The 16,432-nt window shown below is 39.9% G+C and overlaps 1 protein-coding gene across 29 annotated transcripts in view; it reads left to right on the forward strand.

Moving 5' to 3' along the window:
- The window catches only part of TTN (titin), a 302,099-nt gene extending 286,169 nt beyond the window's left edge, over window positions 1–15,930 (forward strand). For all 29 annotated transcript variants that reach the window (XM_063933349.1, XM_063933371.1, XM_063933359.1 and 26 more), the window contains 12 exons: window positions 107–409; window positions 677–979; window positions 1,085–1,669; window positions 1,795–2,100; window positions 2,196–2,495; window positions 2,622–3,197; window positions 3,279–3,584; window positions 3,677–4,270; window positions 4,363–10,262; window positions 11,018–11,171; window positions 12,961–13,242; window positions 14,679–15,930. In XM_063933349.1, coding sequence (XP_063789419.1) covers window positions 107–409; window positions 677–979; window positions 1,085–1,669; window positions 1,795–2,100; window positions 2,196–2,495; window positions 2,622–3,197; window positions 3,279–3,584; window positions 3,677–4,270; window positions 4,363–10,262; window positions 11,018–11,171; window positions 12,961–13,242; window positions 14,679–14,977 — 9,908 coding nt within the window. In that variant the 3' untranslated portion in view covers window positions 14,978–15,930. The remainder of the gene's footprint in view (window positions 1–106; window positions 410–676; window positions 980–1,084; window positions 1,670–1,794; window positions 2,101–2,195; window positions 2,496–2,621; window positions 3,198–3,278; window positions 3,585–3,676; window positions 4,271–4,362; window positions 10,263–11,017; window positions 11,172–12,960; window positions 13,243–14,678) is intronic.
- Window positions 15,931–16,432: the final 502 nt, after the last annotated feature.

A 16,432-nucleotide genomic window follows, 5' to 3' on the forward strand; every position in this document is an offset into this window, starting at 1 on the left:
TATTTTCTACACTAAATATTCCGTGCTATTATTTGAGTCTGTTATGATTTTAATGACCTACACTATATATTGTTTCAATTATTCAACCATGTATGTCTTTTTTCAGGCATCCCTGGACCACCAGAGACTCCACAAGTGTTTGATGTCTCACGTGATGGCATGACAATAACTTGGAACCCACCAGGTGAAGATGGAGGATCCCAAATCATTGGTTATATTGTGGAACGCAAGGAGGTCAGAGCTGAACGCTGGGTCCGTGCAAACAAAGTGCCAGTGACAATGACTCGGTACCGGTCCACTGGACTTATTGAAGGCTTGGAATACGAGCATCGTGTTACAGCTATAAATGCAAGAGGTGTTGGAAAACCAAGCCGCTCTTCTAAACCTGCAGTCGCAATGGATCCAATAGGTAGATTAAATAACTGATTTGAACATATTGCTTAATTTGTTATATGCATATTTTAGTTTGTTGATGGGAATTATATACAAAACAGGCAGGTTCAAATTCATAGTATCACATTTACTTTTCATTAGAAGAGCAGTTAGGAAACAACATTGTGTGTCGTAATTGCAACTCAAGAAGCAAGAGTAAACCATGATTCTGAAAAATCAAGGGTGTGATATATTTTTGTATTCAAATACATATATTTATGTATTTTGCAACTATGTCTTACAGCTCCTCCTGCCAAGCCTCAAAATCCAAGAGTTACTGATACTACAAGAACATCTGTTTCTTTGGCATGGAGTCCACCAGAAGAGGAAGGAGGATCTAAAGTCACTGGTTACTTAATTGAAATGCAAAAGATCGATCAATTTGAATGGACCAAATGCAATACAACTCCAACCAAAATCTGTGAATATACTCTTACACACCTCCCACAAGGAGCAGAATATAGGTTCCGTGTGTTAGCATGCAATGCTGGAGGACCTGGAGAACCAGCTGATGTTCCAGGAACTGTCAAAATCACTGAAATGCTTGGTAAGTCATTTAAGATGCTAAATCTGTTTTTAAAGGTTTAATTACAACATCAGTGGGAATGGTTAATAAATTGCATTGCATAACAAAATATGTTTCTCTTTCCAGCATATCCTGATTATGATTTGGATGCAAAATACCAGGAAGGTCTAGTAGTAAGACAAGGCAGTGCAATCAGAATAACCATACCAATAAAGGGCAAACCCATCCCAATATGTAAATGGACCAAGGAAGGTCGTGATGTAAGCAAGAGAGCTATGGTCGCAACTTCTGAAACACATACCGAACTTGTCATCAAGGATGCTATTCGAGAAGACTCTGGAACTTATGACCTAATGCTTGAAAACAAATGTGGCAAAAAGGCAGTTTACATTAAGGTCAAAGTTATTGGAAGCCCAGACACTCCAGAAGGCCCACTAGAATATGATGACATCCAGGCACGCTCTGTAAGAGTAAGCTGGAGAGCTCCTGCCGATGATGGTGGCTCTGATATCCTTGGCTACATTGTTGAAAGACGAGAAGTGCCAAAGTCAGCTTGGTACACAGTTGATTCACGTGTAAAAGGAACATCATTGGTGGTTAAAGGACTTAAAGAAAACATTGAATATCATTTCCGTATTTCAAGTGAAAACCAGTTTGGTGTTAGTCGTCCATTAAAATCAGAAGAACCTGTTATACCAAAGACACCTTTGAGTATGTATTCATGGTTATTTCATTTAAAATTTAATGTAACTTTGAGGTCTCATGTTAACAATCAGATGAACAGTATATAAATCAAGTTATGCACAGATATTAATAATACACTTATCAAATTGCAGATGTGCCAGAACCTCCTAGCAACCCACCAGAAATTGTAGATGTCACTAAGAGCTCGGTCAGCTTATCTTGGTCTCGACCTAGAGATGATGGTGGTTCTCGGGTGACAGGATACTATATTGACCGCAAAGAAACAACCACAGATAAATGGGTTAGACACAATAAGACCCATATTACTACAACTATGTATACAATCACTGGACTTGTACCAGATGCTGAATATCAGTTCCGCATCATTGCACAAAACGATGTAGGCTCCAGTGAACCAAGTCCATCATCTGACTCAGTAATTTGCAAAGATCCATTTGGTAAGTTGGCAAAAATTTCGGTAACACTAGTTTTTGACAAACCAGTTTAAAACAATGCCATTGATGCTATTATTTATATTTCCCCCATTATACAGATAAGCCAAGTCAACCAGGTGAAATTGAAATTACATCTGTCTCAAAGGATAGTATAACAATACAATGGGAAAAACCAGAGTGTGATGGTGGGAAAGAGATCCTTGGTTATTGGGTCGAATATCGCCAGTCTGGAGACAGTGCATGGAAGAAGTGCAATAAGGAACGCATCAGAGACAGGCAGTTCACCATGGGTGGCTTGCTGGAAGCTACTGAATATGAATTCAGAGTTTCTGCAGAAAATGAAACCGGAACCAGCCGACCACGCAGAACAGCGATGACAGTAAAGACTAAGCTTACTTGTGAGTCTTACAAGAACAGTACTTTGCTAGGCACACCGTTATCTTTAATTTGACCTTTTGCAATTCTTATATACCCTTTAACATATTCTAATCTTTAAAATAATTTTGCATTTATTTTTCATACAGCTGGAGAAGCTCCAGGTTTGAGACAAGAAATAAAGGAAGTCACTAGTAAACTGGGTGAAAGCGCCAAATTAACCTGCCAGATCATTGGAAGGCCATTGCCTGACATCAAATGGTATCGCTTTGGCAAAGAGCTGATACAAAGTCGCAAATACAAAATGTCCTCAGACGGACGTAACCACACACTTACAGTCTTCACAGAAGAACAGGAAGATGAAGGGCTCTACACCTGCACTGCTGTTAATGATTCTGGAGAGATTGAAACAAGTGGCAAACTGCTGTTGGAAGCTACGCCACAATTCCATCCTGGGTTCCCTCTGAAGGAGAAGTACTATGCAGGTGTAGGCACTACTCTTCGCCTGCATGTGGCATACATTGGACGTCCAGTACCTGCCATTACCTGGTTCTATGGCAAAAAACCATTGAAATCTGGTGAAAATATTACTATTGAGAACACAGAACACTATACTCACCTTGTTATAAAGAATGTGCAGCACAAGAGCCATGCTGGCAAATACAAAGTGCAGTTGAGCAACATATTTGGAACTGTTGACACAGTGCTTAATGTGGAAATACAAGGTAAGAGATTGTTTAGAAAAGCATTCTCTGTTAATGTTCTCATTTAGTTTCTGCACTTAACATATTTGTTTTTCTCCACAGATAAACCAGACAAACCCGCAGGACCAATAGTCGTGGACGCTTTACTTAAAAATTCAGTTGTAATCAGCTGGAAACCACCAGAAGATGATGGTGGATCAATTGTGACCAATTATGTAGTGGAACGCAGAGAAGCTAAGGAAGGTGAAGAGTGGCACTTAGTGTCTTCCTCTATTTCTGGAACCAGCTGCAGAATCGTTAATCTAAATGAAAATGCTGGCTACTACTTCCGTGTTTCTGCGCAAAACTTATACGGTATCAGTGAAGCTTTAGAAGTTCCATCTATTGTTTTAATCAAGAGTCCATTTGGTGAGTAAAACTTGATGAACATCCCTGTGTTCAATAGTTTTATTTATCAATGTAGAAATATGTTACTAAACTATTGAACATTTTGATTGCAGAAAAACCAGGAGTTCCAGTTAAGCCGATTGTCACAGCCATCACAAAGGATTCCTGTGTGGTGTCATGGAAGCCGCCAGCCAGTGATGGAGGTGCAAAAATTACAAATTACTTCCTGGAAAAACGTGAGAAGAAGCAGAACAAATGGATCTCAGTCACAACAGAGGAAATTCACGAGACAGTGTATTCTGTCAGTGGCCTCATTCAAGACCTTGAATATGAATTCCGCGTGAAATGTGAAAACATTGGAGGTGAAAGCGAATGGAGTGAAGTATCTGATCCTATTATTCCTAAAACAGATGTACCAATCCGTGCTCCACAGTTTAAGGAAGATCTAAGAAACCTAAATGTGAAATACAGGAGCACTGCTACCTTTGTTTGCAAAGTTACTGGCCATCCCAAACCTGTTGTTAAATGGTTCAAACAGGGTAAAGAGATACTTCCAGATGGAGAAAAGGTGAAGCTACAAGAATATAAAGGTGGATACTATCAGCTTGTCATTACAAATGTCTATGAAGATGATGCAACAGTGTACCAAATAAGAGCTACCAACCAAGGAGGATCTATTTCTGCTACAGCTTCCTTGGATGTAGAAGGTAAACATCATTTTTATAATCTACCTTTTGCCCTTAAATGTTTATTGTTATTTTCATCAAACTAATTTTTTCTTCTTCTTAATTCTCTGCAGTTCCTGCTAAAATTAACCTGCCAAAACATCTGGAGGGAATGGGTGCTGTACATGCCTTGAGAGGTGAAGTTGTTAGCATCAAAATCCCATTCTCTGGTAAACCAGACCCTGTGATCACATGGCAGAAGGGGCAGGATCTTATTGACAACAATGGACAATATCAAGTCATCGTCACACGTTCATTCACGTCTCTTGTGTTCTCTAATGGTGTGGACAGGAAAGATGCCGGCTTTTATGTAGTCTGTGCAAAGAACAGATTTGGAATCGATCAAAAGACTGTGGAGCTGGATGTTGCAGATGTTCCTGACCCACCTAGAGGACTGAAAGTCAGTGATGTTTCAAGAGACTCTGTTAATCTAACATGGAATGCCCCAGCTACTGATGGTGGCAGTAAAATCATCAATTACATTATTGAAAAATGTGCCACTACTGCAGAGAGATGGATTCGTGTTGCACAATCTCGTGAGACCCGATATACTGTTGTTAACTTATTTGGAAAAACAAGATATCAGTTCAGAGTAATCGCAGAAAACAAGTTTGGGCAGAGTAAACCATCTGATCCAACAGATCCAGTAGTTACAAAGGAAGATAAGACAAGAATGTTGAACTATGACGATGAAGTCTCAGAAATCGAAATTTCCAAAACAAAAGCAGCACATTCTTCCACCAAAGTGCTTCACGAGAAATTCTCAATTGCTGAAGAGCTTGGGCATGGGCAATTTGGAATTGCCCATCGTTGCATTGAAAATGTTTCAAAGAAAACATACCTTGCCAAATTTGTAAAGGTTAAAGGTGCTGACCAAGTTGCTGTGAAGAAAGAAATTTCTATCTTGAACATTGCTCGCCACAGAAGTATCTTGTACCTATATGAATCATTTGAAAGTCTTGAAGAACTGGTTATGATCTTTGAGTTTATATCTGGCGTGGACATTTTCGAAAGAATCAATACATCAGGCTTTGACCTCAGTGAAAGGGAGATTGTTTCATATATTCGGCAACTTTGTGAAGCCCTTGAATTCCTTCATTCAAATAGCGTTTGCAACTTTGATATCAGACCAGAAAATATAATTTATACCACAAGGAGAAGCTCAAGTATCAAAATTACAGAGTTTGGCCAAGCCAGGCAGTTAATACCTGGAGACAACTTCAGACTTCAGTTCACTACTCCTGAGTATTATGCACCCGAGGTTCACCAACATGACTTGGTCAGCACAGCCACTGATATGTGGTCTGTTGGTACACTTGTCTACATACTTCTGAGTGGTCTCAATCCATTTTCTGCTGAAACAAATCAACAGGTTATTGAGAACATTATCAATGCTGAATACAACTTTGAAGATGAAGCCTTTAAAGATATCAGCTTGGAGGCACTGGACTTCATAGACCGACTTTTGGTAAAAGAAAGAAAGAGTCGTATGACTGCCACAGAAGCCCTTGAGCACTCGTGGTTAAAACAAAAGACTGAAAAAATAAGCTCAAAGGTTATTAAGACACTAAGACATAGACGCTACTATCAAAGTTTGGTTAAGAAGGAATGGAATTTCGTAGTCTCTGTTGCACGGATCTCTTGTGGTGGGGCCATAAGGTCCCAGAAAGGAGTCACAGTTGCGAAGGTCAAAGTTGCATCAATTGAAATCGGACCACTGACTGGACAAATAACACATGCTGTTGGAGAAGAAGGAGGATATGCCAGATTCATATGTAAGATTGAAAACTATGATCAGTCTACACAAGTGACTTGGTACTTTGGCATCCGGCAATTAGAAAACAATGACAAGTATGAAATCACATACAACGAAGGTGTTGCCACAATCTATGTCAAAGACATCAGAAAATCAGATGATGGTACTTACAGATGCAAAGTGACAAATGACTATGGAGAGGACAGCTCGTATGCTGAATTATTTGTACAAGGCGTCAGAGAACAATATGAATACTACAGATGCAGAACAGTGAAGAAGGTGAAACGCAGAATTGACACCATGAGACTTTTGGAGAGACCACCAGAGTTTACCTTGCCACTGTTCAACCGTACAGCTTATATTGGTGAAAATATCAGATTTGGTGTAACAATAACAGTTCACCCTGATCCACAAGTGACATGGCTTAAATCTGGTCAGAAAATCAAACCTGGTGAAGATGAAAAGAAATATACCTTCGAATCTGACAAAGGATTGTATCAGCTGATCATTCATAACTTGACAACAGACGATGATGCTGAGTATACCGTTGTGGCAAAGAACAGATATGGTGATGACAGCTGCAAAGCTAAGCTGACAGTTATACCTCATCCAGCAGCAGCAGACAATACTTTAAGACCAATGTTTAAACGGCTACTTGCAAATGCTGAATGCCAAGAGGGCCAGTCTGTCCGTTTTGAAATTAGAGTATCTGGTACTCCAAAACCAACACTGAAATGGGAAAAAGATGGTCAGGCCTTGGGACTAGGCCCCAACATCGAAATAATTCATGAAGGTCTTGATTACTATGCCCTTTTCATTAAAGACACACTGCCTGAGGATACGGGTTACTACAGAATCACGGCTACAAACAGTGCAGGATCAACAAGCTGCCAAGCATACCTGAAAGTGGAACGTATGCGTTATGTTAAGCATGAATACAAATCTGAAGAAGAACGTAAAGTACATGTTCAGAAACAGATTGACAAGACCCTAAGAATGGCAGAAATTCTTGCTGGTACAGATGCTGTTCCACTGACTCCAGTTGCACAACAGGCTCTCAGAGAAGCTGCTATCTTGTATAAGCCAGCAGTAAGTACAAAAACTGTGAAAGGAGAATATGACATTCAGAAAGAGGAGAAGAAAAAAGAAGTAAAAAAGATCAGAATGCCATATGATATCCCAGAGCCACGGGTACATGCTGCGACTGCACTTGAAGAAGATCAGTCTATTAAGAGGTTTGTTCCGATGTCGGACATGAAATGGTATAAGAAATTGAGAGACCAATATGAAATGCCAGAACCACTTGAGCGTATTGTCCAAAAACGTCCAAAGCGTATTCGTCTTTCAAGATGGGAGCAATTCTATGTAATGCCACTGCCACGTATCTCTGATCAATATAAGCCTAAATGGCGTATACCAAAACAATCACAGGATGACCTTGAAACTGTAAGACCCGCACGGCGCCGTACACCATCACCAGATTATGAACTCTATTATAGACCACGAAGACGTTCTTTTGGAGATGTATCTGATGATGATTTACTTCTCTCAGTTGATGATTATTTGGCTATGAAAAGAGTTGAAGAAGAAAGACTACGTCTAGAAGAAGAGTTGGTACTTGGCTTTTCTGCCTCTCCCCCAAGTCGTAGTCCTCCAAGATTTGAACTGTCAACCCTTCGTTACACCTCGCCAGAAGCTCGTGTGAGCAGAGACAAGCGAAAGTCAGCAGAAACAATGTATTCAAGTTACCATATCCCAACTAAAGAGGAGATAACAACAAGTTATGCAGATCTTCGAGAACGTTACGAGAGAGCTGTGTACAAACCACCCAAACAAAAGCAAAGAATCATTGATGAGAGAGAAGATGAAGAATTACTTCGTCCTTACAGAACAACCCAGAGGCTTTCTCAGTACACAAGAGATCTGGAACACATGGAGAAGGAAGAAAAAAGTAGACTGCGTACAAGAAGGGAATGGGAAATAACTGAAGTAACTGATGTAGAAGAAGCTGAGGAAGCAGTTACTAAAGTCACTAAAAAGGTACGCCAAACATCTCCTGCAGTGACAAGATTGCTTGGAAGAAGAAGGTCACTTTCTCCAACGTATATTGAACTTATGCGCCCAGTGTCTGAGCTAATAAGACCTCGGTCAAAGCCAGCTGAATCACGTGAACCAGAAAGAAGATCTCCCACACCTGAAAGAACAAGGCCCAGGTCACCCAGCCCTGTTTCTAGTGAGAGATCACTTTCACGTTTTGAAAGAACAGCAAGATTTGATATATTTTCAAGGTATGAGTCAATGAAGGCAGCTTTGAAAACACAAAAGACTTCAGAAAGAAAGTATGAAGTGTTGACTCAGCAACCATTCACTTTGGACCATGCACCTCGTATAACTTTGAGAATGCGCAATCATCGTGTGCCCGTTGGCCAAAACACTAGATTTATCCTCAATGTGCAGTCAAAACCAACAGGAGACATTAAATGGTATCATAATGGCATTGAAATTCAGGAGAGTAGTAAATTCCATATTAACAATGTGAGTGGGGTTTTGACATTGGAAATAATTGACTGTCAGCCTGAAGATAGTGGACAATATCGTGCCCTGTGCACAAACTACAAAGGCGAGGCTTCTGACTATGCCACACTTGATGTTGCAGGAGGGGATTTTTCCACCTATACACCTAAGAGAAGAGATGATTTGGTTCCAAAATCTTCTTTCCCTGATCTGCTTAAATCAGAGGACTATGCCATTTCGTCCTTTAAGAAAACTTCTGAAATGGAGGCAAGCTCTGAAAGAAGAGAAGTTAGATCACAAATAACTTCAGCAAGAGAATCTAAAGAATCATATGAGGCTTATGCATCTGAAGAAAAAAGGGTATCTGCCTCTGAAGCAAGAGCCCTGGAAGAAAGAGTTGTACACAGAAAATTTAAGCCTTCAGAGCCTGCAAAAATTCTAACCAAACCACAATCTGTGACAGTTTCTGAAGGTGAGAGTGTCAGATTTGCATGTGACTTTGATGGTGAACCAACTCCCACAGTTACATGGCTGCTTGCAGGACAGTCTATTGTTTCCTCAGCTCATCGCCTAATAACATCAACAAAATATAGGTCTACTTTTGAGATCTCCTCTGTCAAACTGTCTGATGAAGGAAGCTACACAGTAGTGGTGGAAAACTCTGAAGGAAAGCAAGAAGCACACTTTACGCTCACAATTAAAAGATCCAGAGCAGTAGAGAAAAGTGTTACATCACCACCCAGAGTAAAATCTCCAGAATCTCACAAAAAATCCCATGAATCAATTAAATCACCACGGCGAGTGAAATCTCCAGAGCCAACAACACCAAAAGCTAAGTCAACTACCAAATCGCCTGCAGAACAAGTGCAATTACCTCCTATTAAAGCTCCAAAAATTATTCAAAACTTAAAGGTGGCAGCTAGTGATGACAAAGTTAAACTTTCTTGTGCGGCTGAAAATACATTACTCAATGGTAGAGAAGTGTTGTGGTTTAAAGATGGTAAGAAGCTAAGGGAAGATGGTCATTTTGGCTTCCACTATTCATCTGATGGGACTTATGAATTGACCATACACAACATTTCAGAAGCTGACCAAGGTGAATATGTTTGTGAGATAACTGGGGAAGGAGGTGTATCCAAGACCAGCCTGCAGTTTGTGGGGCAGATATTCAAAAGTGTTTTTTCCCAAGTCTCTGGTGTAATTGAGTCCAAGAAATCTGTCCAGAAATCCAAATCTGCTTCAAAGGCTATAGTTCACGAGGAAGTTGTTAAAACTGAGCTGGTGTCAGAAGAAATCAAGACTGAGATTAAGTCTTCAGTCACAAGTGTCAGTGTCAGTGAAGGCCAGAGTGTCAATATTAAGGCCAATATACCAAGAGCATCACAAGTCAAATGGGTGCTTAATGGATACGAACTGAAAAATTCTGAAGACTACAGATATGGAGTATCTGGCAGTGATCAAACTTTAACCATCAAAAAGTTCAGCAGTAAAGAACAAGGAGTCCTCACCTGTGAGGCAAGAACAGACCAAGGAATCATCAAATGCCAGTTTGACATGCTATTAAGCAAAGACGCTTCAAATGCACCATCATTTGTCTACCAACCCAAGTCTCAGAATACAAATGAAGGTCAGGATGTTATCTTCAAATGTGAAATCACTGGCAATCCATCTCCCGAAGTTGAATGGTTTAAAGACAACATACCAGTAAGTAACTCCTGACACTTTGCTACTTTATACTATATATTTATATATATATATATATATATATATATATATAATATATACTGTATATATAGATAGACAGACAGACAGACAGACACACACACACACACACACACACACACACACACACACACACACACACAGAGGAGATAGTCTTTTGTTTTACTTCCATACTAAGTTAATAATTGCTTTAAGTAGAAATGCTATCCATGAAATTGTATTGTTTAATACTTTATATATTATGCAACACACTATAAAAAATCACAGACTGCTGCAATAAAAATAACATAACTGTAACTACAGTAACTAATACATGAGCTGGTATTCCCATTGTGCTGTATAGTTACAGTCTGTGCAATTGAGCACCTTACTAGCAATAAAATGTATCATACATTTCTATCTCATCCTTATATTTTGATTTACTGATTATAATTAAGCGCTTTGAATCCTATTGGAGAAAAAGCACTATATAGATAAAATTATTATTATTATTATTATTATTATTATTATTATTATTATTATTATTATAGTATGATAATATCCAAGCAGACTTTACATACTTCTATATGTTATATATGTGTATCCAACTCACAGTGTCTTAATTAAAAAGCATATTATCTAGATCCTGCCAACTGGTATTCTGCTAGTACTGTATATCAAATAATAAAAATGTATTGTACTGACTGTCCGTTGTGGTGTAATATTCCATTTAAGCAATTTTGTTTTATTCTTTTTAGATTTCAGTCTCCTCTCACATAAGAGTGTCCCGATCTAAAAATGTATACACTCTAGAAATTCAACACGCAGCTGAGAAAGACAGTGGCAAATATACAATTACAGCGAAGAATTACCATGGACAATGCTCTGCCACTGCATCCTTAAATGTTCTACGTAAGCACTAGCAAAGACATGTATGCAAGCTGTGTAAAAGACTGCATGACAAGAGTGTGTGCCTCATCTATAATGTATCTCTTTTAAGAAATTTTCTCAAAAACACATTGGCACTCATTCCGAGTTGTTCGCTCGCTAGCTGCTTTTAGCAGCCATGCAAAAGCTAAGCCGCCGCCCTCTGGGAGTGTATCTTAGCTTAGCAGAAGTGCAAACGAAAGGATCGCAGCGCTGCTACAAGAAGAGATTGTGCAGTTTCTGAGCAGCTCGAGACCTACTCCTAGCTTGCGATCACTTCAGACTGTTTAGTTCCTGTTTTGACGTCACGAACACGCCCTGCGTTCGGCCAGGCATGCCTGCGTTTGTATCTGACACGCCTGCGTTTTTCCACACACTCCCTGAAAACGGTCAATTACCTCCCAGAAACACCCACTTCATGTCAATCACTCTGCGGTCAGCAGTGCGACTGAAAAGCGTCGCTAGATCTTGTGTGAATCTGCATCAGCTGTTGTTAAAGTACATACGCATGCGCAGAATTGTCGATTTTTTTGCCTGATCGCTGCACAGCGACCAAAAACAGCTAGTGAACAACTCGGAATGACCACCATTGTTGGAAAACTCTATAGCATAATAGCGAGGAAGTTTAAGTTTAATTAAATACGAACAGTGTAGATTTTTTTTCTACAGCCTACACTGGTGTTTTACAAAGGTAAGATACAAAATATTAAAAATGTGCATTTTGTGTGTGTTAAAGTGGGAGCGTGGAAAAAGTGAAAGTAGACCAGTGTTGGGCTGAACCAATATTCACACACAGAATGGGAGTTGCTCAATAATCATATTGGCCCTTCACAGGTACATATAAAGGAGGGGATAATTTAGACAAGAAAAAATAAAATTCCCCCAGCACACTGCAATGGGCCAGCAAAAGAGACATTGGCCCTCATTCCGACCTGATCGCTTGCAGGCTTTTAGAACTGCTGCGATCAGGTAGTCGCCGCCTACAGGGGAGGGGGGGATTTGCTGTGCAGGGCTGCGCAAACAAAAGTTTGCGCAGTTTCTGCACAGCTCAGGACTTACTCACCCGCTACGATGATCTTGTCCAGAGCAGACGTCAGGATCCCTGCCTGGAAACGGCTGGACACGCCTGTGTTCGCCCGGACATGTCTTCAAAACAGTGAGTTGACACCCCCCGGCCGGCCTCTTCCTTTCAATCTTCTAGCGGTCGCTGCTGCGAACGCTTTCTTCGTTCATTTCATCGCTGCCCGGCGACGGCCGCCGCTGGGCAGTGACGCGTCTGCGCATTGCGGCCCACACACATGTGCAGGACATACCCGATCGCACAGCTGCAAAAAACTGCAGCGTGCGATCGGGTCGGAATGACCCACATACTTCCTACACAATAATAGTAATGCAGAGATCACAGTTACATTCGCATACATATGGTAAGCCACCAGCCGTGGCAAGGCAGAGTAGGCCACTTGTTTGCAAATGTATGTAACTGAGATCTCTGCATTTTCTTATCACGTAGGATGCAAGTCTTGTTTGCTGGCTCATTGCAGCTTGCTAGGAAAATTTGTTCTGTATTTATCTAAACCAATATTCATCAGAAAGCACCTCTAGAAACCATTTGGCTTAATTATGTCACTAGTTTCTAGGGATTTCATAGGCTACATTCTTATCAGCATAGGTTCTTGACTAGGATGAACATCTCCACCACAGGGAACAGGTAAAATTGAATCATTTAATGTTCTATTTTCTTGCTTTAATATACGATTTCTTCTGTTATTCAAAGGTCTTCTTGAAGAACCGCCAAAACAGGTTGTGCTAAAAACTGCTGGTGAAGTGAGCCTGCAAGAAAGTTTTGCTTTGCAAGCAATGCAAATGTCTGCCACCAGGCAGGAGGCCTCTTTCAGCAGTAGCAGTAGTAGCAGTATTTCGGAATCTAAGTTTGCAGGTATGTCTTCAGTGAAAGGAACATCCTTTATGGAAATGCACTCAAGCAGCATGATGGAATCCTCCAGCATGAAGCATATGGAAAGTTCATCCAGCAGAATGCTAGCTGCAGGATTCAAAGGTGAGCACAAAGCAAGAGCAAAAGAGACTACAACACTCCATGATAATACACTTAGCTGTATATGATAATTTTTTACTTCGTTCCTTGATAGCACGCAGTCAATATTCTCAATTATAATATGGGGTGGAAAAAGAGTAATGCACTAAAACAATAAATTAAGTAAGGTTAAACAAATAACGCTGTTATATGTCTGACCAAATGTTATGTCACTGGAATGCACATTTCTCCTCAATAATTACTACAACGCAGCCTAAAAGAATAAGGAATGGTAACGACAATATTTCATGATGCAGCGAATAATAAAGAAGTTGAAGGTAAGAGAGCATTTAACCCTTGCCAAGTGGTTGGATTGGCCAGATTAAGAATACATTGTATGCAGTTTACCAATAGAAGACTTAGGGGGACATTTACTAAGCAGTGATAAGAGCAGAGAAGTGAGCCAGTGGAGAAGTTGTCCATGGCAACCAACCAGCACTGAAGTAACAGCTATAATTTGAATACTATAAAATGATACAGAGCTGCTGATTGGTTGATGGGGTAATTTCTCCACTGGTTCACTTCTCTGCTCTTATCACTGCTTAGTAAATGTCCCCCTTAATGTAACAACCTATTGCATATCTCCCAACTATTTTTGAAATGGAGATCGGGACGGATGGAAATGGGGCCATGACCTTGCAGTATGGGATGTGGCCTTGTGTGAAATGCCGTCCCAATTTTCATCATGCCAGGGCCATGCCCAGTGCTCAAGTACGCACAGACTCTATTCTCGGCTTGATCTAAGAAGAACAGCGGGTTAGAGGGGGCCTCCCAACCTCTCCCACCCTTAGTGTCCAGCAGTTGGGACAGTGCCCAAAAAGCGGGACTGTCCTACCAAACCCCAGACGAATGTGAGGTATGCTATTGTATGAGGAGGTAGGGGGTGATAATAATCATCAATTAATAATTTGAAGTTAGCTATTATTTCTCCAATGATTTGGAGAGCATGATATACATGTACTAAGAAGACATTCTGCAGCTCACAGATCCTGCTTCTCACCATGTTATTTGGTGAAGCCAATAAATAGACTGCTGTCACCAGAGCTTCTAAGCCTTATCCTCAGATTCAACAGAACATGTTTGAAGGATAACCCTATTTGAGAATTATGATTACGGTCTATGTGAATGTAAATAATCCAGCTCTACACAGTGCATAAGGAAATCCTAGACCATGATCTGAAAATAGTTTAGTAACATTGACTTTCATTACGTACTATCTACTCCAGACTGCATAAAATACTTTAACCCTCACTGTTTCCTCTAGCAGACAAACAGGCAAACTATATTAGATCTAATGAATGCTTAACTTCATTACTGGAGACACCTTTATAGAGCAAAGGTAGTAAATGCATACTACAAAAGTAAGATTTTAACTTTTGTTTATATTCTTTTATCTAAAGGGAGTTCACCCAAAATAGAAGCACTTCCATCTGATGTCAGCATCGATGCCGGAAAAGTTCTTACTGTAGCATGTGCCTTCTCTGGAGACCCCACTCCAGAAATTGCATGGTCTCAAGATGGGCGGCCTGTTCCTACTGAAGAACAAAGAGGGCGGGTTCACGTGGAAACCTCTGAAGACCTAACCACTCTCATCATCACCGACGTTCAAAAGAAGGACGGTGGGCACTACACGCTGAATCTAACAAATCCTTTCGGATCGGACTCCGCCTCTGTGAACATTAATGTCCGAACACATTAAGCAATCAATCGTTTACATTCACTTGTGCACCAACAAGTGATTCACTATGACTGAAAAAACTGATATGTAAATAGAAAACTATTTTTGTACCTACCTGTATAAGAAAGAGACCATAGATTTACACTATAATGTACTCTTATTTAACTTTAAGAGGCTGAATCATTTTTGACATGTACATACTGTATATAGCCGAGTTGACCGGTTATGGAGTTCTGTACCGTATATTTTGTGACGTTTTAGAAAAATGCAACTGGAACCAACGGTGGGCAGGAGAAAGTTTCTTAGGAAGCGAATACCTTGTCCACCATTAAACTATGTGCCTCAACACCACGTTGATGTCTAAGTGTACCTCAACAGGTCGAGAAACTCCCTGTTGAAGACCTACACCCAAAAGAGGATGCTATACACGAACTATGCAAACACTACATACTTTAAATAATTGTAAATATTAGGTGCTGTTTGCAACTACCCTCCTGTAAGCAGCGCTGTAATATTTACATTATTCATGGAAAATGACTGTTAACTGTTTTACAGAGACTACTTATTTTTTTGAGCAGAGTGCAAGCGGCCAGCACTTTTCTCAGAAACCATTTCTCTGCCGTTTTTCTGACACGCTGACTCCCTCAACTTGCTCCAAAAGTAATATCACCTGGCCATACCCTCACCGAAGCAAGTTAAGAGACTCAAGTGCAGAATCGGTGGCAAAACTCTCAAGAGGTTCATAGGATGCAGTGATTGTGTGGTAGAATAGGGAGTATTACATGTTTTGAGAACAGGGCACATAAGCGAAGTACCACAGTTGGACAAACTGTTGATTTAAAACTTTTTAAAGCCCTTTACTTTGTTGTAGCTCTTCCATGTAGTATTTATTGTGCATGTAGTAATATCTATTTATTGAACCTCTTGGAGATAGTTCATTGATTGCAATAAAGCATGTTACCTGCACCAACAAACCCTTGTTTTCGCCTATTAATTCTGGGCTATCTTTGGAATTAAAATGCAGCGGGGAATAGATCAGTACATTTTATCACTAAAAAGTACTATATTTTTTTCTGTTATATTTAAACAAAGACTTTTTACGGGCTTTAACTTTCAGATTAATTTCACTGCTTGATTTGTCCATACATACAGACATACATACATTCCTTACGTGTTTTAAAGCATTACTGTATATTGATATCATTAGGTAGAGTGGTGTATAGTCACCGTACTGGGATATAACATGGAGCTTAGCCCATGTGCGTCATATGCCATGCTAATGAACATTATAAAGTCGGCAGGTACCAACCATAAGAGAAAAAAATATATAATAATAATTATATATATATATATATATACAGTATATATATATATATATATATATACACATACATATATATATACATACATATATATACACATACACACTCCTTGTACACAAAGTAGGACTGATTCATATTTGTACGCATTTGTGCG

This window comes from Pseudophryne corroboree, chromosome 7 (assembly GCF_028390025.1).
Source record: "Pseudophryne corroboree isolate aPseCor3 chromosome 7, aPseCor3.hap2, whole genome shotgun sequence".
NCBI lineage: Eukaryota > Metazoa > Chordata > Amphibia > Anura > Myobatrachidae > Pseudophryne > Pseudophryne corroboree.